The sequence below is a fragment of the Melopsittacus undulatus genome, chromosome 3 (assembly GCF_012275295.1).
Source record: "Melopsittacus undulatus isolate bMelUnd1 chromosome 3, bMelUnd1.mat.Z, whole genome shotgun sequence".
Classification (NCBI taxonomy): Eukaryota; Metazoa; Chordata; class Aves; order Psittaciformes; family Psittaculidae; genus Melopsittacus; species Melopsittacus undulatus.
This window is the reverse complement of record NC_047529.1, coordinates 4,510,402-4,536,414: the sequence shown is the minus strand read 5'-3', so window position 1 is coordinate 4,536,414 and position 26,013 is coordinate 4,510,402. Positions and strand designations below refer to the sequence as shown.

The 26,013-nt window shown below is 43.0% G+C and overlaps 1 protein-coding gene across 2 annotated transcripts; it reads left to right on the top strand.

The window, feature by feature from the left end:
• The first annotated feature begins 2,952 nt into the window (after positions 1-2,952).
• On the top strand, positions 2,953-24,749 carry FERMT1 (FERM domain containing kindlin 1). Of its 2 annotated transcripts, XM_034061134.1 has the most exons (15): positions 2,953-3,106; positions 6,570-6,742; positions 8,428-8,661; positions 10,154-10,300; positions 10,860-11,073; positions 12,080-12,182; positions 13,541-13,648; positions 14,523-14,654; positions 14,790-14,839; positions 17,619-17,743; positions 19,010-19,116; positions 19,810-20,031; positions 21,014-21,138; positions 23,000-23,141; positions 24,322-24,749. In XM_034061134.1, exons 2-15 carry the CDS (start codon positions 6,592-6,594, stop codon positions 24,493-24,495), a joined length of 2,034 nt encoding a protein of 677 aa, XP_033917025.1. In that variant the 5' UTR covers positions 2,953-3,106; positions 6,570-6,591; the 3' UTR covers positions 24,496-24,749. The 2 variants fall into 2 exon arrangements, with proteins under 2 accessions (XP_033917025.1, XP_033917026.1); XM_034061135.1 differs by lacking the exon at positions 2,953-3,106 and having other exon boundaries at positions 6,576-6,663.
• The last annotated feature ends 1,264 nt before the right edge of the window (positions 24,750-26,013 follow it).

Here is a 26,013-nt window from a genome sequence, read left to right as displayed (position 1 = left end):
ACAGCCCTTGCCACAAGTTGATACCATCCTCCCCACACCCCATTTCTGTTCTGGATCCGCTTTTGACACAGCCTGACACACCCCAAGTGGGAAAGTGCTTATGGAGAAGGAAGAAATACTATGTCTATTACACAGAGGATGTGAAGAGAACCTATGTAAAGCAGGTTGCATAGGAATGGAATTTTGGGAAACAGATGCATCTGCAAACTGAAGTGACCCCAACAGCACTTGAAGTTTAATACTGAGCAAATTCCTTCCCCCATAGTTAAGGTAAGATCATAACAGATATACAGAGGCCTACCAAGAAGACAAGGCACTTTCTCCAGACCTTGTTTGTTTATAGTAACATAAACACAAGAAAAATAAAGCCTCATATGCCCACTGGTGATAACTTCAAACAGCAGCATAGTACAAGGAGAGCGGAGCTACAGAAAGTGCACTGGAAGAAGAAATAAGTCTTTTACCAAAAAATGATTATTTATTATTCTGTCTTCATGATGTTACATTCTCATGCTCTTAAAATACACATTTAGCTACTAAGAGTCTCCTAGCTATAGGCAGTTAGGAGATCCCATAGGAAAAGGAATCAAACTCTGAACAGAGCATGTACAGTCTTCACTAACTCCAAGAATGAAGTCATGGGTTATCTATATCCCATTAGCCTCATTCTTGACTAGAGGAGGAGTTTAGCTTAGAAACTGATTGAGAAGGTGCAAATAGAGGTTTCCTGTCTTTTTGCATAGGAGTTCTGGCAGAGAAAACTTGCTGCTCAATTACATCTTCCCCACTCACCATCTCAAATGGTAGGAGAATTACAGGTCTTCAAATCTTATTTCCTCTGCCTCCTGTGAGTATGGTGCCTCCAAAACAGACCTTAACTTTGCACCTCCTCAGAAGTAAACCATCACTATCAGTTTATGCTAGATTCAAAGAGAACTTACCCAAACTTCTTTGTCTTCTGGCTGTTTTCCAGATCTTTTCCTCTTCATCCAGCTCCTCCAGCACACGGTGAGTGCATCTCCCTCTCAAAGGGATCTGGCACATGGATTACAGGGCATTTTCTCCAGAGCAGTGCAGAAGGAACACGTGCCATAGCCCTCCTGGCACAGCAGAACAAGGCTGGTATCGACCTTCACAGTCTCTTCTCTCAAGGTAACCATTCACAGGCAACTGGAGAAAAAACCAACAACAAAACAGTCCTCACACTTAGAAGAGGGCAAGACTTGGAGCAACCTAGAGATGAGAGTTAATGTTTGTTAATACCTCTGGCCTGGCAACCACCTTTGCTTGTATTTGTTATCTCTCAAGCATCTTTTTTGGCCGATTTAATCAAGGCTCTGCAGTTCTGCCCACAGCATGGGTGCTTTATTTGTTTAAATAAGAAACCACAAGGATTTGCTCCTGAGCTGAGCAGCAGCAGACTCAACTGCATACAGGCTTCCCCCTGGACCTCTGCATTATGTCTCTGATTAGGCAGAATGGAGCACCAGGAAAAGCTTCTTAGTTCTGTGTCCCACCCACATAGGTAATGCAAAACAAGGTTACATAGAAAGAAAGAGCACTCACCAGGATATTTTGTCTCAGTGACAACTATTTAAGCTTTTCTAACTATTGAAAGCAACTCAGACCTGAATTTGATGTTACTTCATGGGCTTTTCTGCCAAATGTGAGTTGCTCATCTGCATACATACTTGTATTATAAAAATTAGTAAAAATCAGATAACTTACCAAACTGTGCTATGAAAATCCAAAAACCATTGAGTCAAGACACTGCCAAGGAACAGCAAAACCAGAGCTGCTCCATATGAAAGGCCAGGACTGGAGGATAACCCCTTCACTGCCCCCATAACATCATTCATGCAAGGACTGAACACCTACCCCAAGCTTAACTAGAGAATTGGTCCCAGGTGAGCCTGTCTGTGCCCTCAGGTGACTGAAAGCCCTAAATAGGCATGAACTGCCTACTATCTGCCTCAAAGCAAGTCTCCTACATTGGAGATATTCAAGGCCCACCTGGACAAGTTCCTGTGTGATGTACTCTAGGTTACCCTGCTCTTGCAGGGGGGTTAGACTAGATGATCTTTCGAGGTCCCTTCCAACCATTGGGATTCTGTGATACCTACACAATTTTGGTGCATGCACAGGCAATCTGAATCATAGAATCTCAGACTGGCTTGAGTTAGAATAGACCTTAAAGCTCATCCAGTTCCAACCCCCTGCACAGGCAGGGACACCTTCCATTAGAGCAGGTTGCTCCAAGCCACATCCAGCCTGGCCTTGAGCACTGCCAGGGATGGGGCAGCCACAGCTTCTCTGGGCACCCTGTGCCAGCGCCTCAGTGGCTGAGTCTAGGACAGCAATAAGGGGAACAAATTTCTTATCTGCTTTGGTCTAACCAAAGTTACTGTTGCCTATGGAGTGTCAAAGATGCATCATTTATGCTTTTATGGCCTCTGGGGGCTCTTTTTTCAGTATGACTTTAATCTGAAAGAACTTTTATTTTCTTTATTTCTCTTTCTGGCTATTAGTTTAGTTTGGTTTTATTTCCTCACTGTGTTTCATCTAGCCACTACACCACCAAGCAAGTCAAAGATTTAAGGCAAGAAAGGCTTTCTGTGTGCAGCCACCTCGGAGAAGCACTTGCCTATCTCCAGCCAGCTCATCCTCCTTTTATTCCGTACATCACAACACATCCCTACATCTCAAACACCCTTTCCTACTGTTTGGCATCGCACACGCAGAACTAAGCTTATCTTCCCCCTGTAGTTTCCAATCCCTCAACAACCACCTAGAAGCAACAAACCCTGCACACCCAAGGCGGCTCCATGAAGCAACAAGTATACTCAATGAGGTACACATACAACAACGAGGCTCCATAGCCTCGGGGTTACGGTGTTCTATTGACAGTGTGCAGCGCAGGGAAGGAGGGATCAGCTTATCCCTACCTGCCGGCGGAGCGGGGCGGAGGGAAGGGAAGTGCTGCCTACCCCGGGGGTGCCGGGGCCGGGCTCTGCTCCTCCTCTCGTCCCGCAGACGCTGGGTGGAAGCGAAGGGCGCAGGAGCTGGGCCGGGAGGAGCGGGACGGGGCTGCCCTCGGAGACCGCTGGTGAGCGACTGAGGGGGGCCGGGAAGGGCGGTTCGGTGCGGACGGAGAGTGGCGGCCGGGAGCGGGTGAGGGCCCACGGCGGGGCCGGAGGGGGGTGCATCCGGATGGATTTTAGGTTTAAATGTTTAGGTTTTAGTTATTTTAGGGTAATAATAATAGTAATAATCGTCAGAATTCGAAAGTCATTGCCCTGCGGGAGGCCTTCCCTCCGCGGCACCCGGCACTTCCTTAAAGGGGGGGGAGCTGGGTTGGTGCCGCACAGCCCCTGAGGGGTGCCCAGAAATACTCTGTTTTCTCCCGTTTACCTTACAGCGGGTCTGTTCCTGCTCCAGTACAAGTAACATCCTGTGTTTCCACATAGAGGTTGAGCCTCGGGGCTATAAGGGCTAAAATACGCGGTGAGCTCTCAGTCGCTGCTTTCCTATAGCTGTGTTGGCTCAGATGCGCTGTAGAAAGCCTGACTAGAGCCTGCGGGTACATTTCTGGCCTTCCTGAGCTTCTACAGCCACAACCCACGTGAAGCCAGGGAATTGGGCTGTGTGCCGGGAGAGGAGCCAGTCTTAACCTGAAGGTCTCAAAACATGGGGTGTCCACGGCCTGCGCTGGCTGCTTGGGTTTGTTTGGGTGTTAATCCACCCTAGTTAGATGTCCTTGTGCTTGGCTCACCTCTTTTTCCAGCCTAGGCTTTGTTTGTGCTGTGTACTCTGATAGATCTGCTCGTGTTTGTGTTTTCGTATCACCAAACCGAAGCCTCCTGGTTTGCAGGGAAGGAGCAGCTTTAGGGAATGAAGGAGTGCCAGGATTACCTGCACTCGAGGCCGTGGTTTTCCAAGCCAGCGTGAATAAGAGGAGTTTCACCCACCCCTTGGGCTGCTCATTTTCACCCATGTCAGCACAAGCATTTGTACACTGCATTAGCCTGGGAAGCTGATCCTAATTTAAGATGGGGAAAAAAAGGCAAATCCAGAGCAGGCACAAGAGGGCAGATGCAGCACTTCTTTTTTGTAACAATACTGGCTTATAGTGGAGAAAGTGTAGGCAAAGGTATTGTTCCTCCTCCAGATTTCAGTCCTGTGCTCCCGCAGTGAAATCACACAGTTCTCATGCCTAAGCCAGCTGTAGATTTATCCATTTTAAAGCTGTTATTGATGCTTATGAGCATTTTGACCTTTCTGAAGTCAGGGGTTTTGTTTTGCTGTGAATACAGTGCAGTGATGACTGTTCTCTTGTCTCACCTTGTACTGCCCTATGCTGAAAGCCTCATCTGCCTGGGAGCCCATCTCAGGAGCTGTGTACTGGACACGGTGCATTTAGGAGGGACACAGCCCTTTCCTCTGCCCCTAATGCAGACCTGTGCTACCAAATCCATGTGGCACACACGCAGCAGCACAAAGTCACAATCCCAGCTCTATCCCATAGTGTTTTTCAATATCCGACTCAATGTCTATATTTACCAAGGCAGAACAAACTCACATCCTGGAGAAGTATCAGCCCTTGTTGGTTTAGTAACTGTTTGGTGAAAAGGTGTAGGCTGGCACATCCAAGAACTTAACTAACAACATCATTTGTTCTTGGTGTGAATTAGCCTTTTGGAGTCATATGGTTGTGAAGTTGCTGGCTTTTAAGCTAGGGCTATCTATAAGTCATCATGATTTTAGACTGTCAGGGCAGGTTCCCAGCACTGTTCTACTGAAACTCCTCCTTAAGGTGATTTTCCCCTAAGAGGATGGTTTTGAGCTGGACAGATTGTTCCATTTACATTGTCATTCATTAGGGGGGTGTCAGTCTAATCTTTAACAGACACACTTTCAGTGCCTTCTGGAATCACTGTTCCTTATTAGTAGAATTTGTCATTGTCACCACATTTGTATTATCCCTTTGATACCGAATTTTACATCAGTAGGATTGACATCAGGGCCAAAGGAGCTCAAGGAACCAAGTCTACAACATTAGGATTCAGAGAACAAAATTCAACAGTGTTATATTAACAGAGGTTAGAAGAACTTCCCTGAAACAGATGACTGATTCTGTCGTACAAATATTGCATGGTACATAACAAGATATCAAAAGTCTTCCTGTTGAAATTATTAAACCATAAGATGTTAAAAAACGTGAATAACACCTGAATTCTGGGGAGGATTAAGCCCTAAACTGGCTGTTTAGGAGTAGGAGCCTCCCTTCACCTCTGGCAGGGAATCTCAGGATGAACATTGAACTGGGCTCTGCCCCGGGGCAGTATCTTGTGGCACTAAAACCCTCTGTTATTATCTAATAGGCACCATAAAGCGTGTTGTTAGAAATTGGGTAAATAGGCGAACTTAAATGTTCACCCTGTTTCTAGGAGTGCTATATTTAACCTTTAGCTTAATTTTACATTAGTGTAACCTAAACTAGCCTGATCTTGTCCTGCAGTCAGTCCTAGGAAACATCCTTCCTTCTCTCACTCCTCCCCTGTGACAACTGTCCTTGATTTATCTAGTTCTGACCTGACTTTTAGGCTGAAAATTTATGTCAGAAGCAGTCTGTATATGGCACTGTTAATAGAGTCTCTGTCTGTGACTTGGGGTTCTCAGGCGCTGCTGAAAGGCTGCAGTAAGTGGAAGTCATCCACCTTATTCCCTAAGCTTCAGCTGCAAAGGCTTGGTTCTGACAGGATGCTGAGTGTTAAGCTGGTTAAATATCATAACTCCTTCCTGCAACATCAGTCACCTTATACCTACAAGCTCATTCTTCAGTGATCAGCAGAACTCTTCTGATGCTAACTAGAGCTGCTACTCTGAGCATCTTCTCTAGCTTGGCTTGGCATGATTACTGTTTATCTGTCCTGGCAGGAGTATGATAGGATCTCAGACCATTCACCCTGCAGAGGCAGGATACATCCCATTCTCTTTGTGCAAGCACTGAGCACAAACTGCAGTTACGTGCCTGGATATTGCTGGCAGAGAGCCACTAAAGTTATTTGTCTCCCCTCACATCTACCCAGATAGGTCAGAATACAGGACCAAGCTGGCACAAGTGCATGTGTAAATGTCTGTTTGCAGTGAGAATTACAGCTGTATGTGTACAAGTCAGTGAAATTCCTTTGTTCAATGGACAGATTGCCAAAACAGATCCCACCCACAATGGAGGCTTTATGGGGAGGCTTTATGGACTGGCAGATTAGCACTGTATAGTGGGGAAACCCAGGTAAACCAGGCTATCTCTGCCCAACTGCAGGCATTAGAGCTGGGGAGGGGGTGAAATCAGAATAAAACCAATGGAAACAAGTAAACCCACGTGCCTGTCTTGCACGAGTAACCACAAGAGCAGAGCCTAGTTAAGAGGTAAGAAGACAACACATGTGATGCTCCAACTAAGGCCCCTGCAAAGTGTTGGCAGCATGGAAGTATTTAGAGACTACGGAGAAATGCATTTGTTTCAGAGTGGAAGGAAACTAACCTGTTTGTTTGTCTTGTGTTTGTAGAGCTTACATAGACCCTTCCAAAATGATTTCCTCAAGGGAATATGGGTCTCACTCCTGGGAGCTCTTGGTGACAGTTGATCATCAGCAAGAAGAGGTACAAAAGGAATTTTTACTACGGGTCACAGGGGACCTTCATATTGGAGGAGTGATGCTGAAATTAGTAGAACAAATCAGTGAGTAAAGACATGTTTAATTTACACAGTGTTATGAAAATAATACATGCAGCTTTCCCTCTGCATAAAGAGGCTCCTGTGTGCTTTGAAATGGCACTGCCTCCCTTTGTAAGGGTGCACTGAGGTTGGAGGTCTGTGTGGCCAGAACCTCTCCCTGTCTGTGACTGTCACAGTGCAAACAAAACTCTACCTTTGTTTTGTCTTGTTCCACAAATAACAATGGGCTAGACTAAATGTTCCACTCCCTTTCTAGACAGACTTTATAGGTGTCTAGTTGGAGGGGCAGTAAAATAGTTGGTACCCTCTTTATCCACCTGTAGCCATCAAAAAGACAGGATGAAGGCACTTCAGAAGTTACTGTTTCCTTTGCTAGAGTGGCATTCTAGCCAAAATCTGAGCCACATTATCCATCGCATATATCCCTTAGGGAAGAGGTATGAAGAGCAGATACCAGCTGAATCAAAGTTAGGAAATGAAAGGTGAAATACCCAGTGTATGGCCACACAACAAGTCAGCGCTACAGGCAATAAGAGCATCTAGGTTTCTTTAATGCAAAGCTATCAAATGGATCTGCCTTCCAAAATATTTGTGTGTTCTGAGGCTGCAGAATTATACAGAGAAGATAGTATCTGATTATTATGTCAGTGCCATATGTAGTAGGCAATAAATCACGAACAAAGTCTTCTATCTGTTCTTGATTCAGCAAATCTTACTTTATTGTACTCTCCAAAGTACAAAATGCACATTTTTGACTCAAGCAAAACCCAGGCAAGTCTATATTAGTGAAACAAGTCAGTCATCTCTGGGCAGGCCTGTCCTCTCTGGGCAGGGTTTGTAGTCAGTGACAAGACTCAGGGGTCAGTCACACCAGCCTGCCCTCCTCCTGCACAGACTAATAGCAGATTTAACTGTACCTTATCACACCATGGCCCGTTCTACCTCACTTGCAAGTTTCTGCTTCACTTAGAAGTTTCCACATCCTGTGTGGTAGAGAAGGTTGTTATTCATTAGTTTGTAACTCTTTCCTGATTGTCACAAGGCTCACTCCCAAAATGAGACTTCTTTTCCTTGATTATTTCAAGAATGTTGCCACTGTATAGTGGGCTTAAGTGGGCTACACTCAGGTGAACATCCCTGTGCAGCCAAAGGGAAGAGCTGAGAACAGGCCTTCACTGTGTGTCAGCAGCACTTCAGGGGATTCATTGCTGCTTCTTACACTATGGAAATGAGCCATTCAGTGATGCTTCCCTGGAGACTCTGGAAGCACTTGTGCCCATCTTGGGGCACACAAGGTTTTGTGGGAGGATTTTCAGCTTGCTGTCAAGTTGTCAAGCAGGTATCCTTGTTATTAGTGCATATCCCAGCACAATCCAAGCAGCATTGAACCATGTATAGTACCAGATTTAGGAGATGCACTTCCCTATGGATATATGCAAGATTAAAGCAGTGCCACAGTCAGCCTACATTAACTCTTCAGGGAAAACAAAGTTAGTTCCCAGTGACTGCCACAAACAGCAGCAAATGGGGTCCAGGTCTCAGGAACTGTTGCTGCTTTAATGTAAATAAAATGAGTATTCAAATGATGTAAATAAATTCTCCTGATTGCAGAACACAGTTTCCAAACCAAGGGGGGTTTTAGTACATTTGCTAAAGAGTTTATGAATAACTGTTTTGTATCTTCCTAGAAATAGCACAAGACTGGTCAGACTATGCCCTTTGGTGGGAGCAGAAAAAATGCTGGCTTCTGAAAACCCACTGGACACTGGATAAATGCGGGGTGCAGGCAGATGCTAAGCTCTTCTTTACTACTCAGCACAAAATGCTCCGGCTTCGCCTGCCGAACATGAAGACTGTGAGACTGAAAGTCAGCTTCTCCTCTATGGTGTTCAAAGCTGTCAGTGACATCTGCAAAATCCTCAGTAAGTAAAGCCTAAATCCCCTCTGGCAACTGAGTTGAAGCATTTTATTAGGTGAAGTTGTTTTGATGTGAAGTTCTTACTCATTAAACTGTTAAGCTCAAGGAGAAACCTGATTTGAGTTAATCCAAGATCAAATGATGGATTTTTGGGGGTTTAGTATCCAGTGCATGTCAATGGTTTGGAGACTTTGTGATAACTGGTGCAAGCTGTATCAGAAACGTGTCCCATGAGCTACACAAGTATAATCAAAGTCCTCTTGATGGTTCCATAGGGATCCTTGTCCCTTCTGCTTATTCCATGCCATTGATTAAGATCTTGAGCTTATCAATCTCCTAAACCAACTTTTACCACAGGCAATTTTATTGGTGTCACTGATTTATCACCTATTTCCATTAACATTAATGATACTCAACTTGGCCTACTGGTTGTTTGTACTCACTCCAGAAGGAGCATGTTCTAAATGTTCAAGGTTTTATATGCCCAAAGCTGTCCAGGTCAGGGCATACCTAACAACCCCTCCCAAGCCCACGAATGTGCTGCAGCACTGAGTCCCCAGGTCTCTGCTCCTTCTAATAACAGAGCACCTCTGAGTGAGATTTTGGAGCATGCCAGACCTGCGTGCCTGTGATCAATGGCAATAAGTCGAGTCTGCAAGCAGGCTTCAGAATCCCTTAGTTTTAGGGTAAAATGGGGACTAAAATCTTCATTTGAATTTAGATCTTCAAAGTTTATCGCATTAACACATCCATCTTTAGCTTCATATTGACCACACTGCAGCTTTCAGTTTCATCTTCTAGCAGTGGATTGTGAAAGGTACAGTGTGTCTTCATTATATTTAACAGCCCTGATAAAATGATGCCATAATTGTTCAATGACATTTGGCCAAAATAAATATTTCTTCTGACATTTTGCTTCCAACTGAATCACTCCAGTAACCCAGTAGTGTTTCTCATGAGTGAATACTGTCAAAAATATCCTTGCTTACCCCAGAATAAGTGTTTCTCAGGAACAAAGTTCCAGGTTTGCAACTGACAATACCTGTCTGAATCAGTAGTGCATTAGGGGATAGTGTACAGCCAAGACAGGATCTTGTATGTGAAATACAGAGAATAAAAAAAAGCACAAACTTTACACACACTGGTTCCATTTCTGTTCTTGCTTAAGAAGACATTGCATTGAGGCTGGATGCTCAAAGGTGACTGTAGAGCCATCAGGGAGAAAGAGTTTTCCCCTGATGTTCTAAAATGCAGTTATGCTGCTATAAAAGCAGGCTTAAATCCTGCCAAACTCATTCTCACAGCCCAAAGTCTTTTGCCTTCTTTCTGAATTACTGGCTTTTCCACAACTACTGCTTTCAGCCTGCTAAAAATGGAATTCAGATTGCACCATGGAGCTTCCCCAAATGCCATCACCAGCCATGGGGTTTTTTGGGACGTGATCTGCTAAGTTTCACATGTTTCATGTTGCTTCACTTCCCACATTGCCATTGTAGACATTAGACGGTCAGAAGAACTCTCCTTGTTGAAGCCATCAGAAGACACGCTCAAAAAGAGAAAGAAAAAAGACAAGAACAACAAAGAACCGGTTACAGAAGATATCTTGAACCTGTGCAACTCGCCAGTGAGTTCTGGGTTATCAGGTAATGACAAATCAATATGGTTTTGTTCTTCTGACTGAAAGTCAAAAAGAGGAAGGAAGTCTTTGTTACACAGTGAGAACCAGGGAGACCAGTTCAGTGTCTGATGGTAATGAAAAAGAGACAGCTGGCCTGAAATGAGTGGCTTCAAGAAGTTACTGAAATCTCCAATGTATCAGTGTTTTTCTGTTGTCTGTACAAATGTTTTCCCTGCCATTGATATGAGAAGGGCCATAGCAGACAACAAGTGATCAGCTGCAGCCTTGCAGCTGCTCTTTGAAAATGTGAGACTGCTCTTAAAGTATTCAACAAGTTTGGCAACCTGCAAGGAATAGGAGAAATAAAAGCTTCACAGTGTTTCCTGCCTCCAACACAACTGAGAGATCTCACAGAATGAGAAAGAGCACTTCTGTCCCTGAGGTCACCTGTGGAAGGAGGTTCATGGCCTACTGTAAACAGCAGAGACAGGAGAGACTGTCTTGAAAGGAAAGGGTTAAGTGGTACCTACCTATATCTGAAGGCAGTTTTCCCTGGAATAATACATGACTCTCCTAACTTGCAGGAAGCCCAGGTTTGTACAGTAAAACCATGACACCCATTTATGACCCCGTCAGTGGGACACCAGCTTCTTCTACCATTACTTGGTTCAGCGACAGTCCCTTGACTGAGCAGAACTGCAGCATCCTCGCCTTCAGTCACCCCAACTGCTCTCCAGAAACACTAGCAGAGATGTACCAGCCTCGGACCTTAGCTGACAAAGCCAAACTCAATGCAGGGTAAGCCTCCTCTCTTTGAGATCTGTGTTAGCTGGTTTAACAAGGGTGGCACTAATCCGGCTTCTTAAGTGTAAAGCAGAATGTGGAAACAACCCCCTGATATATGGCTATACTGATACTTAAAAACATGTTTTGATCATGGTTTTGTTTCAGAAATACTTAACTCTTTTTAACCCTTTTCCTTATTTAACATTCTTGCTTAGGTAGTTTTGATTTAAAGTGATGAATGATGTAATGGTGCAGGCTCTGGACTAAATTATGTTGTTAGATGAAGGGAAATCCAGTTTAGCACTGTGGGCACTGCTGAAGGACAGTCTGGATAGCAAACTTGAAAGGCTTTAAATGGACAGTGGATGTATACATGTGGATAAATTCAATGAAGCTCTAATGCATTACAAATAGGTGGCTCCACTGAATTATGCAGGAGTAAATATTGATTACTGGACACCACAGAAGGATTCAGAGCATGAGGGGGTTTAATGGTGAGAGTTTGAAAGGATTGTCCCTCTAGCATTATAATACAGATTGTCAGGTTTGGATCTGTGGAGCATTAAGTAGTGACTTGGTTATTTCCATTGGATTTCACTGGAGAACAGAAGTAGCTGGAATTATAAACCACAAATACTGAAATGAAAAGAGGGAGTTCAAATATTACAGGCTTTTGCCCTGGATTAAATGAATCTCCCATTTCTGGAGATCAAGAAGAAAGAATCTCATTGGTGTGCATCACCCCACAACTAGTTACTGCTCAGCGTTTGGCATCTACTCCTGGTGTTTTGAATAGTGCTGGAGAAAAAAAAATAGGAAGATTGTGGATATTGTGTTTATACAACGAAAGCTGGGAATCCATATGAACATTTCACCTCTTTGAGTTACCTGGATTTTCCCCAGGCTTGCAGGAATTGGAGCTGTTCATTCCCACTTTGGTTTCCCAGTTACACTGGAGCTCTGCAGGTGTGACAGCTTTTCCTGTCCAGCTGACTCTGTGCGTTGTTCTCTTCCACAGCTGGTTAGATTCATCCCGGTCGCTTATGGAACAAGGCATTCTGGAGGATGATCAACTTCTCTTACGCTTTAAATATTACACTTTCTTTGATTTGAATCCAAAAGTAAGAGCTTTGTTTTATTGCTGTTCATTGTTTACCTGCTTTCATGTCAAGGAGCTGTAGCACAAAGATACCAAATCTTAGCTAGGATTTGTTACAGCCCCTTCAGAGATCAAATCCAACTTTTTCCCCTCAGCTAAGGCTGCACTTTTTCCCTTTGGACACTGAATCACTCTTCCTCACCTGAAATTAGATCTGAAGAGTAAAGATGAGATCTGAAAAGCACCAGAAACAATATCCAGATTTCCAGAGGGGCTGGTTTACTTCCTGCCTCTCTTAACAGGGCAAAACTAAATGAGCAGTATCCTAAATGATCTAAAGGTATAAACCCTGTTTTTGAGAATGGACTTAAAAATTACATAGAGTTCAAAAATCCCTTTAAATTTCTTCTCATTTGAAAGATGCTTCTGGTTTGCCTCTGTTTCCACTAACAGACAGGGTGGTTGTGTTAAGCCAGGGAGTTTGCAGTTAGTGAAATTAATGGATGATCATTTACCAGCATGAATCAACAAGATTTCAAATGTGATTTTTGGAGGATTTGGCCTTCACATTGTTATTTTCTGTAAATTCTGTAAAACTTTCATCTGAAGCATCTCAGATGAACAGAAGGGCGCTTTCTAATTCAAGTGGCATGTTTTGGAGTGAAAAGCCATCCCACCTGAAGTGCAAGTATGTCTCTTTAGCAGCCCAAACATTTCCCTTCTTTGCCCAAGCCAGCCAATGAGCCATAGGATGAAATAACCCAAAACAGCCTCAGGCAGTGTAATAGCTCACCACTAGTGGGAGAGGTCATGCTCCAAGGTTTATCCTCCCATCACCAGCTCTGGGGCTTGAATATGTCTGTGAGTCACTTCAGCTTATTCACCAAGACACAAACACATTGAAGAACTGCATAGTGAATTGAAGCAGTTCACAGCAGGAGCTGACAAATGTCAAACCAGTGCAAGGACAGAGACAGAACTGAAAAAGCCAAGAGCAGAAGAGGGGAAGGGAGGAATGAGGGTCTCTTTCTTTGGCAGTAGGAAACTGCAGAACGTCACATTCGCCCATGTCACGTTATTTTCACTCTCATAGTGTGGTTTCACACTGCAGTTAACCCAGCCCAAGGCTTCCCACCACGAAAGGGGATGTCTTCCCCTCCCCTTCCACTTCAGCCAGGGACTCCTGATGAACTTTCTGTTGGATCAGCAAGTCACTGTCACCCCACACTAGGGAAGGATGGGAACAAACAGCAGGGCAGAGGTGGGGAAAGGAAGGAAACAACCTTTATGGCTTCAACCCAATGTTAGATCAGCTGCAGCTCATCATGAATCTACAACTTGATGGTCATTAATGACCAGTGGTGTTCTTTTCTGCTACAGTATGATGCAGTGCGAATAAACCAAATCTATGAACAAGCCCGTTGGGCCATCCTGTTAGAAGAGATTGATTGCACAGAGGAAGAAATGCTCATCTTTGCTGCACTACAGGTATGTACTTGATCCAGGTTGCAAAACCTGTTTCTTCAAGAGGCAGGCACAAGCTAGGACAAGACTAGGATAGAGCCCAGGCCAACAGCTCTGCTTGGATTGGGGGTCTGCTGTTTGGGTGAGAAACAAGCAGCATCATCCATCAACTAAAGCAACAGAATTCAGTAGCAGCACACCATTATTCAAACTGTCACATACTATTATGGAACCATTTGCTAACATTATCTAAAGCAAACCATAGCAAGGATGTAACTTCAATACCAGCCTATTCTGAAGGGGATTACTATGAAGTGTTGCTTCCTATCTCAGCTACCATCCTTTCTTGTATTCTTCCTGGAAGTTTCTTTAATACATAAGTTCACAACAGACCAAAAAAAAGGATAGGGTTGCTATGGAGTACATTGAAATTCAACCTGACCTAGCATAGCTTAGTCCATGACTATCACCTGACTAGGTGATAGTCAGGTGATAAAGCACAAATGTGTATTAATAATAAATTTCTTCCTTTTAAATGTAAATGGAGCTGTCAAAAGGTCCATAATCTGCCCCTGCAGGACACCACAGAACCTTGCTGCCAGGTTTCCACCTGGTATGCATGGCATGTAGAGCTGACCTGGATGCAAATGTTAGCACACAGCCTCACAGACCAGGGACAATCAGTGAAGGAGTACAAACACTGGCAGTTAAAATAGGAAACTGTTACCAGTAATTGCACTGGGGATCACAGTGGACAAACCTGTTTCCTTGTGAAGAAAACCCATGGTTCTCTGCTGCAGAGCTTTACAGAGTTGTCCCATAAGCCAAATGGCCTATTTTCATATGCTGTGATTGTGTGTTGTTATACTGACTGCTTGCCACTGATGTTTTATTTTAGTATCATGTAAGCAAGTTATCATTATCATCAGAGGCACAAGACTTCACCTGTGAATCAGAAGTAGATGAAGTAGAAGCTGCACTTTCTAATCTGGAGGTGACACTGGAAGGTGGAAACACAAATAACATTTTGGTACGTCCTTTTTGATACTAAAATTGCTTTTACTGTGTCAAATTCATTGACTTTGAGGGTATCTGGTTCCTGATTTAGCTAACAGACCATTACAAAGTGCACTGTACTAAAATTATTCCTAATTATTCCTGATAGGAGGACATCACAGACATCCCGAAACTTGCTGATAATCTCAGGCTAGTTAGGTGAGTTATTAAAACCAATAATAAAACATAAACCCCAAAAAGCTTAACCATAGAAGAGATCTCTTGAGTTCTTCATTCTAATCTAACAGTAGATCCTATGGTTATCAATTAAACATTCCAGCTTAGTCTAACCAGCCTAATGCCATCCTCTTCCAAGTCTTTCTCTTACTGCTTCTGACCCAGATTCTCAGCAGTCTCTCTAACTTTGGGGTGCTGGGGCAGCTGTACTTATGCTTAGTAAAAGATCAGGCTCTTTGTATTTCCTAGTGCTTATCAAGCATCATCTCTAAACAAGAACCCATAAGTTTGTTTTCAACCACATTTTACTGGGTTTTACCAGTGAAAAACTAGAAGAATCAGCTCTCCCAGAGAGGAATTTCTGCAAGGAACCCTGTTCTTTAATCCTGCTATAACATCTTGATTTATGGGTTATTTAAATGACTGCGGTGACCTTAAGTCTGTAATGCCTTTTATCATGCAACAGTCTTTGTGGAAGATAAATCTTTATCTTTGGAAAGATAAAGGTTTCTGTTGCACAGATATTTATCAGTTGACAAATCATATTTGCAGTCAGTGAACTGAAAACTGCACCTGGCTATTTCTAACTGTTGTTAACAGTTGGGAATTGTTAATTATTAATTTCCAATTAGGAATTTTACCTGACATTCAAATGACTATGGTGGCTTAAGATGAAAGGGAATTTGAGCCTTTTAAGTCCTGGCAGTTGCTCACCTCTGACAATGGATGGTTTATCCTTCCCCAGCAGTAGAGCACTTTGCCTTTAAAAGCATTCAGCAGTTATTTTTCATCACAAAAGCTTTCCTATCTACATGATAAATCACTCCCTAAACCTAAAGCATTGTAGAAACTAGATAAGGTGTAAAACACTTATTTAAAGGAACAACATTTAGTTACTATGATTATTTGCTTAGCTGTACACCCACATGCAAAGCTCTGCATGTCCTGCTGCTGACTCCATTCATATAGTGAACTTTTCGTCACGTAATTCAGAGCATGCACCACATTAGCACACTTAGTGAAGGCTGTATTCAGGTGGGTGACAATGTTATGGGGATTTTTTCCAAAAGCAACAATAAAAAGCTTTAAAAAAAGATTTTAACAACTTTTTTTAGGGGGATAGAAAAATAATTTTGTTAGTCTAAAGAAATTACATTAATTTATTTGTGAAGAATGTTGCTTTGCAAGAAAATTAAAAGCCAAAATATTTGGCAGCTTTGAAAATGCAAGTTATTTTTAAATTTAAATGTAGAATTTGCCATTTTCTGGAAAGGATTCTAGAATCAGATTTATAGAAGGGCTCTGGAGAAGACAAGAATGCATATAATAAATCACTGTGTCCCAGCTAGTCCTATACACTTTGTGAAGGTCCTTTCCAACCCTAACTATTCTATGATTCTATAATTCTATGATTTAAAGGGAAGGACTAAATAGACAGTGGAATTACTTTGTTTTCTTTTTTTCTTCTTTTTAACTTCATTGGTGACCTCTATAGCCAGTTGTGAGGTATTTCTCTACTAAAACAGTGCTAATACCTCCGGTTTTCTCGCCTGCAATATGTTGAACCTGGTATTCTATCCCAACTCCCTCCCACGTGGCTTTCTTGGTGTATTCTTAGTAGGAGTAATTATATTTATTAAATGAAATTATAATTTTATTTATAAATTGTAAGTGTATCTCTTAGTGAAGAGAGGTGGGGCTGGCACAGTGAGTATGTTTGACCATTAGTATTTTGGACTTGATGATCTTAAAGGTCTTTTCCAACCAGATTGATTCTATGATTTATCAGTTAATTCTCCATGCCAAAGTTGAGATTTTTAAATTCACTCTATGAAAGAAATCAGTCTGCATTAGTAAAGTATTGAAAAGAATGAAAATGAGGATTATATTTATTCATATACATATGTGAAGAGATGGAAGAACAAGGGGTAATGGGTTAAAACTTAAACAGGGGAAGTTTAGATTGGATATAAGGAAGAAATTCTTTACTGTAAGGGTGCTGAGGCACTGGAATGGGTTGCCCAGGGAAGCTGTGAATACTCCATCCCTGGCAGTGTTCAAGGCCAGGTTGGACAGAGCCTTGGGTGACATGGTTTAGTGTGAGGTGTCCCTGGCCATGGCAGGGGGGTTGGAACTGGATGATCTTAAGGTCCTTTCCAACCTTAACTATTCTATGATGCTAAGATGGTTTGAACTATTACCTTTGCTTGGAGTGCTACAGAACCTTTATAAACTTAGTGAAGGAACAGAATTTTGCTATGTTAGATACTGTAGAGATAAAGCCAAAAACATGGTCTCTGCTCCCTTATATTCTAATGAATATAAATTAGTTCTATGGTTGCAAAACTTCTAGATACGGAGCTATGGAAAACTGAAGCTAGTTCTAGTGTATGTGAACAAACCTGTGTGTTAGAGTAGCATTATTGAGTTCATGTGAAAATGAGTCCGTTAAAAGGGAATGGATTTGATTAGGAATGGAAGGGGGAGGAAAGTTAGAAAAAATACACAGAAGATAAAGGGGAGGAGGAAAGAGAGAAATGATAGATGGGATTCAGCTAGAATGTAGGGTAAAACCCCGTCCCTACCTGGCATGACTTGGACGCAGTGCTGGTTCCATCCTCTGCCACCCCTCTCATTGATACAAGCATGTATAACCCAACTGAAGCCATGTTCATGACTGCCAAAGCAATTGGAGACCCACAGGAATGTTTGTAACTGACTTAGCAATTTGCTCATTTTGTGATTTCCTTTTCAATTTCAGGCCCAGGAAGCTGTCACTCAAAGCTATCAAGCCATATTGGTTTGTCTTTAAAGACACTTCCATATCTTATTTTAAAAACAAGGAATGTGCGCAGGGAGAACCCATTGAGAAGCTAAACCTAAAAGGTAGGAATTTTCCTTTCTTTCCTTTTCCTACTGCATCTGTGAACTGAATAAATCAAGAAAGCCCTGCAGGACTCAATGCAAGCACAATGGCATTTAGTCTGAGACCTTTTTCAGTTACTGAGACTCCTAAGCAGGCAGACTGCAACTGCATAAGAGGTCTAAACAAAAAAGGATCAATACCTTAGCCCAAACCCAAAGTATCTGGACCTGGCTTGTAAAAGGCCACCCACATACTGCTGGGTTCACTTAAAGATGAGTCAAGTAGAGAATGTGACACTTCTATTTCCAAGTATTTTTACTATCTGTTTTACTAGTATGGTAGTACTTGCCTCTGTTCCTTGGCAAATGCACACTCGTAGTGGAAGATTACAGATGATCCAGTGGACAAGCATGCCATAGGTTGCACCTATATACTGCTGTGCAGGGACAGATCCAAAGCCTTCTCTGGGCCTTGTTTCTTTCATGTGTGGGAATTCCCATAGCTACAACCAGCTTTAGGTACTGCTGAAGGAGAAACCCAAGGTGTATACAGCAAACATCAGCACCATACATAGCCTACACCTGCTCCTGCAGGGACATCATTTGTTCAGCATCAGGGAACCAGTGATGCTCAGGATTCATCCTACAAGAAACCTTTGAAATACAAAGAAGATTGATCCTTGTGAACAAATGGCTCTGCATACCAATCTACATCTCCTCAGTAGGTCAGAGAATGCATGGTAGAACTAGCCAGGGTGGCTGGAACCTCACCAAGCAGCCCACAGCTTTGGTGTCCCTTGACACAAAGGGGAACTATAGGCACCCTCAACTCCAGCTGTATCCAGAGGGCCTGTAATAGCACCATCACCAGGAAATACTGGGACCTCAGAGCTCTCTGGGAGCCCTGAACTGGCCAGCTCTGTTGTAGATGTCACCTACATCCCACTGTCAGTACTAAGTGGCTGCTGAAAATACAGTCCAGGCTTCCAAGTCCTCTCAGTTCCTCTCCATTTTAAGTGTTGAGCATTTCCTAAGATCAGGCTGATGTTTTGGGAACACTTGTATCCTTTCTCTTTGAGCTCAGACCACTCATCACCCTGGTGAGCCAGACCAGGCAGTGAACTAGAACAGAAATCCTTCATCAGACCTAAGCTTTGAAAGACTTGGCCCTTGATCTCAAAGGAAAGCAACCATTAAATGCTCTTACTATTCTCTAGTATTAATCAGTATTTAAAGTTAGTGATGTAGTAATTAAACAGTAATTAAATCTGATTCTCTGTGATCTAGGATGTGAAGTTGTACCGGATGTAAATGTTGCAGCGAAGAAGTTTGGAATCAAATTGCTAATTCCTGTTGCTGATGGCATGAATGAAGTGTATTTAAGATGCGATAACGTGAGTAATAAGGGAAAGTTGGTATTCCAGATTTATTGGCAGATTGTCTGGAAGAGCCATCACCCTGTTCTAGAGAAACAAGGATGCTGCAGAGAGTTTATTAGCTAATGGTTAATAAAATTTAAGAATGATGTGGTGGTCCAACAGATACTTACAGCTTGAAGGGACAAAGGGACAATATTTCTGGGTTTTCATCAGTTTCCAAGTAAAGCTGCTGGGCAGAAAAGAAGAAGAAACTATCAAAAAAGTTAAAAAGAGGTTACACTATTTTGTTCCAGTGTTTTCAGAGGACTGAGGTTTGGGGTTCTCTTTTTTTCCTAATGAGAACTCTCCCCATTCAGATGAGGGTAGTGTGAGAAGGATCCTACGTCGGTTTTCAATCTCCATTTATTTGTATTGAAATGTGCCAATCCAAATGGTGTAAAAATGTTCCTCAGGTGGAATACACTCATGCAATTCCCAAGAGTATCTATTCCAAATGATTTCTTTGCAAATGTAAATAGTAACTATTCTGCATAGGCTGTCCCATAAGTGGAACTTGCCCCATCAGGTAGGAACAGTAATGCCATGGTAACTAGACATCCATACAAACTACATGGAATAACTCCAGAGTGGTTTTATGAAGATACATGATCAGAAGCCATCTTCATAAATGGCCTGTCCACAACCACTAACCAGTTGTCTTTGTTGCAGGAGAACCAATATGCTCGGTGGATGGCTGCCTGTGTTTTAGCCTCAAAAGGCAAGACAATGGCTGATAGCTCTTATCATCCTGAGGTCCACAAGATCCTTTCGTTTCTAAAGATGAAGAACTGGACCATGTCTCCCCAGGCTGTGTCTGATCCAGAAAACACAGATATGAAACCAGAATGCTTCGTCTCACCACGTTATACCAAAAAATATAAGTCCAAGCAGGTACCCTGAGAATGGCTTTATGGCTGGGTATGGGTGGTATGGTGGTGGTGAGGCTGGATGGGAGCAGCATTTGGAAACCATACAGTAGAATCATCCCGCAATACTCATTTGTCCCTTCGCAAGAGGCTTTTTCTTTACACTGAGCACAGGTTCAGGTGTCTCAATATTTCTTCCAAGTACTCTTCCTCCATCCGTATCACCTCCTCCATCACTCGTCATGTTCTCCTCCTGATAACACTGTCCCTGAAAGTCTCTTCAGAGTAAGAAAGGAAGGGTTTAAGGACAGGAAGTTGTTATCTGCATCTTAAATAACAGTGTCTTCCTGTCTCTCCTTCCTCTCTACCTAATGTATAGAATCTTAGACTGGTTTGGGTTGGAAGGGACCTTAAAGCTCATACAGTTCCAACCCCCTGCCATAGGCAGGGACACCTTCCACTAGAGCAGGTTGCTCCAAGCCCGTGTCCAACCTGGCCTTGAACACTGCCAGGGATGGGGCAGCCACAGCTTCTCTGGGCAACCTGTGCCAGCGCCTCAGCACCCTCACAGTAAAAGATTACTTCCTAATCTAAATCTCCCGTTTGTTTAAAGCCATTCCCTTTTGTCCCTTGTAAAAAGCCCCTCTCCAGATTTCCTGTAGGCCCCCTTCAGGTATTGGAAAACCATTATAAGGTATAATTCCTTGTCTACTGCTTTTGCCACAAAAGTTCAGCCTACCTGTCCTGAGGAGACACTCTCCAGAGCAGTATTCTGGAGCCAGACCCAGTGCAGCACAAACCTGGACCTGAGATCTTCCTGCACTGAGTTGCCCTCAAGAACCTCAAAGGTTCAGGATCTGTTCCCAAGAGCTGTCTGTGCTAACCTGCACAGTGACAACCAAGTGTCTGAATGTGGCATCACAGCTAATGATGTTTGATGTAGTGACAGCAAAGGTATTTTTGTTCTTTGGTCAACTGAAACCTTTCTCTCTTCCTGTGTTTCCCAGTTGGTTGCTCGTATTCTGGAAGCCCACCAAAACGTATCCCAGATGCCTCTAGTGGAGGCCAAGCTGCGTTTTATCCAGGCATGGCAGTCCCTCCCTGAGTTTGGCTTATCCTACTACATTGTAAGGTAATCCCACCACTGCAGTGATGTCAAGCTGCCATAACCTGTTCATGTCCATACTGCTGGTTTTCCTATAGCAGTAGCACTCAGTAGCTCCATTCCAGGAGTGAGACACTCCACTATGTCTTTATATATGAGGAATGTATCACAAGGATTAAATCCTTATTGACATAAACATCCTAAAATGTAAAAAATGCATGTCTTGTTAGTGTTCTCAGGTTTGCAGTAGATTTGTTTGCTCTGATTCTTGTTCACTGGACTATGGTAAAGTACCAGTTTCTTTGGCATTTCATTAAGGAAATGGGAAACGATCCCTTCTTTAGGTTAATCTGGAAGAGCATTCAGCACAAGGAATGTTACGTTGTGTTCACAGCAATTTCCCTGGACACTTACCTTGAATATGGCAGGGTTCTGACCTGCAGCCTTGACAAAACACCAAAAAACATGCAAAGTACTGACACAGCCATATTTGGAGATTAATTTGTGCTTAACACCTCTTCTGGGGCTAGTTTGGAATCATTAAACCAGCTGGGAAACATTGTCTGGCACAGAGGCCAGCTAGCATAGAACATCCTATATCCATACTATAAAACTCTCTGACTTCCTGAAACCCAGTAACTTCCTGTGAACCACCAGATCATACTGGTCCTTAGATGTTCCAGCTCCTGAGCTGTACCTGGGAGTCATTTCATAGAATCATAGAATAGTCAGGGTTGGAAAGGACCTTAAGATCATCCAGTTCCAACTCCCCTGCCATGGGCAGGGACACCTCACACTAAACCATGGCACCCAAAATTGGAGAGAGTGCTGCTTGGCTGCAGCCAGAATTCTGCTGGGACTCTTCTAGCAGTTGAACACAAGTTCAGTACCCAGGAATGTTCCCTGTCACTAATGCACTAACACAGATACAGAGGGTTTGCCCCATCTATCACCAGTTCCATTAACAAACCCAACACCTGAACTGAATTTTGTAGCCTAAGCAAAACAGAGAATCCCAGACTGATTTAAGTTGGAAGGGACCTTAAAGCTCATCCAGTTCCAACCCTCTGCCATGGGCAAGGACACCCTCCACTAAACCAGGTTGCTCCAAACCCCGTCCAACCTGGTCTTGAGCACTGCCACATCTTGTGGTGTATTTCCACAGACTGATGGGCTGAGTAGGGTTGTTAAGCAAGGCACAAACAGGGGTTTAAATCACATTCTTTCCCTAAGGAGCAGTTTTCTGTAAAGAGAGAAGGGTCAGAAAGAAGCAGGATCAGAAACATCGCTGATATTAAGAGCAGACAGGTGAAATTCCTTCCAGCTTTCAGCACAAAGGCAGAGGAAGGAAGTTTCTTTACCAGGGTAGTTTTGTCCTAGCTAGCCAGAAATTTCTGTCCCCCAACAGTTCTGATACTTTCATATTGATTTTTCATCTCTAATCAGAACAAACTTGAAACGTTAAAACATTTCAATGTTTCTATAATGTGATTTGTACTCAGAAACATGTACTGCTAACAGTTGGTTCAATAAATTAATGCTGATAGGAAATATTAAATCGATGTCATATGCTTCCATAATTTAGGTGACCATAACTAGAAGAACATGTTTCAACATCAGTGAAATGAAGCAGGGAAAATTAGCAGTGACATTTTGGCAGAACAATTATATTTTGTAGCAGCAAACAATGAATTATGCCATTGTTCACCAACTGATCACTTTGATTTATAATAAATACTGGTTTAAAGAAGGGTCCCAGCTCTCCTCAGGCTCTTGTGACTCTTCCCACATTTATTGCACTTTCAGAGGATGCAGATGAAATGTTTCTCTGGACAGAAATCATCACAAACCAGATCTGCTCAAAAGTTTTGGCTTTTTTGTGTTTTAGGTTTAAAGGAAGCAAAAAGGATGACGTGCTCGGGGTGTCCTATAACAGGCTGATACGAATAGATATAGCCACAGGAGATCCTATCACAACATGGAGGTTCTCCAACATGAAGCAGTGGAATGTGAACTGGGAAATACGCCAGGTAAAGCTGGAACAGCTCCCTGCAGTCAATCACTGCATTTCAGACACTGGGGGATGCTTTCAGAAGGTGTTTCTAAACCTCAGAGTGAAAAGATGTTGAACATGTTGTGACATGTTATTAAATAAGCTGTCTAAAATGTGTTCTTAATGGAGTCTGCAGTCAAAAGCTAAATGCAATCAGAAGCTAAAAGGGCTCCAGTTTGAAAGGTTCCTACCAAGTTTCTTCTTTATAAGTTGCCCTTAGTTTTTGATGGAATGAAATACAGACTTGAAGGTAAATTCAAACCCATTATGTTTACGGCTCTGTCAGTAAAATCTCATTTTAACTCTATGTATAGCCCAGCTCATGCATCATCCTCTAAACTGTGGTGATTCTGTGTCTATTACTTACTGAGGGTACAGGAACCCAGTTTGTCTTTCAGATCCCAAACTGAGATTGCAGGCTGCAGGATGAGCTCCCCTGTGTCTATGTGTGGTCCTGAGAAAGCAGCTCTGTTGTGTGACTGATGGAGAGTTAGGCTTTGAAAGCTTGAAGCTAGCCCTGTAAATTGTAGATTTCTGAGGTGGAACTGACATGATGTTGATTCAAGCAACCTGGAAACTTCCTGCTTATAGTTTTCCACATCCATCTGCAGGAGCCGGGAGAGATCAGACACAATCCCTATTGCTCTCCTGCAGTACTGCCTGTGCCAGAGCCTGTAATTCAGGGTAAAGCTTTAAATCCCTCTCAAACCAGGCAAGGCAGAATCCACAGCTCACACCTAAGCTCAGTTTGCTGGATATTAGAATTGGCAGTAGCTGGAAATCAAAACCTGGACCCCAAAAGCAGATTTAAGGCCAGAATATAATAATGGACAATATTAAACATTACTGGTTAGGTGTACAAGGAGTCGGGAGTGCCATTCCTGCTCTCTCAAGTGTTTTATACACCGTTAGAGAAAATCCAGTTAACAGCATGGTTTTGTTGCCTGCCTGAACAGCACAAAGATTTTGACCACAAGAGGGCCCTGCCACAGCAGGACATTAAGAAACAAGCAGCCCAACACCCGTAAGTTTCGGGTTGCAGAGACACTTTCTGCTTTATCACAGTCTTTGCCACCCAACTGTGCTCTCACACTTGCTCCATTTTGCCAGACGCAGCTTCTCCGTGTTACTGATTTTGCCATCTGTGTTTCCTTTAGGTTGCAATCGAGTTTGATCAGAATGTATCTATTGCTTTCACGTGCCTGAGCGCAGACTGCAAGATTATCCATGAGTACATTGGGGGGTACATCTTCTTGTCAACCCGTTCCAAAGACCAGAATGAAACACTGGATGAAGATCTGTTCCATAAATTAACTGGAGGTCAGGAATGAGGTGAAGTACACTCTGCCTTCTGCCTGCTTCTCCCCACAGCTAAAGGAGAGCAGAGATGAACCAAAAATCTGATTGTTAACTGCTGGCTGATAAATATTGTACATGTCAAAATCCATCTCGCAATAGGGCTGATCTGAAGCTAACGTCACAGGATACAGTATGGCAACTGCATCATCAACACTAGAAGAATTAAGTCATATTTGTATTTTTGTACAACTTGAAGTTGTTTAATAAAGTGTCTTAGTTATGGGCATCTTTTAATCTATTCTTTTTAATTGCAGCAGTCTGTTCAAGCAACTAGAAAGGTAACTTGACAATACTGGACAGCAAATCTCTGTTAGAGCCATGCCATTCTGTTAAACTGACTATTGCTTAAGGTCAGCATTTAACAGGTCTAAAACTGAATAAATGCATATTTTAAATAGGTGTCTTAACACTTGCACTGGGTACAGAAAACATTCCATCAGTGTTTCAAAGTCCTGCAGGCTGAGCTTTCACAACCCAAGTAGTGGTTACACAATTGGTCAAAAATGTAGCACCCACGTTTACTTTCATCCACTTAAGTAGTTCCTGGAAGCCAGAGGAGCTACCAGACACCTAAAGCAAAGCACTCATCCTGGTAACATTCAAAATGTTCATCTTTTGAGGAACTTTGTTCATCACCAAGTTGAGTAACCAGGTACCAAGTTAGCTGCTTGCTAAAAAAAACTCTCAGTGTAGACCTTCATTTTCTGTCCCTGTTTCACTGTGATATCTAACTAAAATAACTTGTTCATGAGTTAGGAGCAATGATCTTACTCCTGTATGTAACGCAGAATGTAAAGAGGCTACTCAGTGATACTGTGCCTGAGGAGCCAGGACTGCAGGAGCCAGCTCTGTGTGCTGGAGGGGCCACGCACATCCGCCAAGTTAGAAGAAATCTGGTTCTGCCCTGCAGTGCACAGTGATCAGTAAAGCAAGGAGAGAAGGAAGCTAAGAGGTTTTGGACAAACCAAAACTGGTTTCACATATCTAAAGAAATACAATGGACCAGTCATTATCACCATGAGTTGCTACAGAAATCCCTGCAGGATTCCACTGAGTGGACAGCCCTGATTTTGCTGTCACATCAGGCACATCCCCAGTGCCTGTCAGCGGGCTGCAATGAAATCACTCCCAATTTATGCCAGTTTAAACCAACCACAGCTTCACATTTTGCAAAAGAAAGGGTGGATACAGTCAGCTTCCCAGCCCTCTCTACTTCCCTCTCCTCAGCACTTCTTAGCCAGGGGCTGAGGGACCATCCAGTTTTGCTTCAGTAGAGAGTTACCCACTTCTCACTTGCTTGACACAGGCCAAATATTTCTTTCCCAGTCTGAAAACCAGCTATAACAGTCTGAGCCTAAACACTTGCAATATTTAAAGCCTTTCCAAGGGTGCCATGGCAGAACTGAACACACATCTTAGTGCCAGCATTTCTTCCACAGCCTTATCCCAGACTCAGCTCCTCTTTGATTTTGCAGCCAGGACGGTGAACA

Coding starts and splice junctions, on each gene's coding strand:
- FERMT1 (XM_034061134.1), top strand. CDS start 6,592: ATGATTTCCTCAAGGGAATATGGGTCTCACTCCTGGGAGCTCTTGGTG. Junction 8,662..10,153: donor TGACATCTGCAAAATCCTCA/GTAAGTAAAGCC, acceptor TTGCCATTGTAG/ACATTAGACGGTCAGAAGAA. Junction 21,139..22,999: donor TTATCCTACTACATTGTAAG/GTAATCCCACCA, acceptor TTTGTGTTTTAG/GTTTAAAGGAAGCAAAAAGG.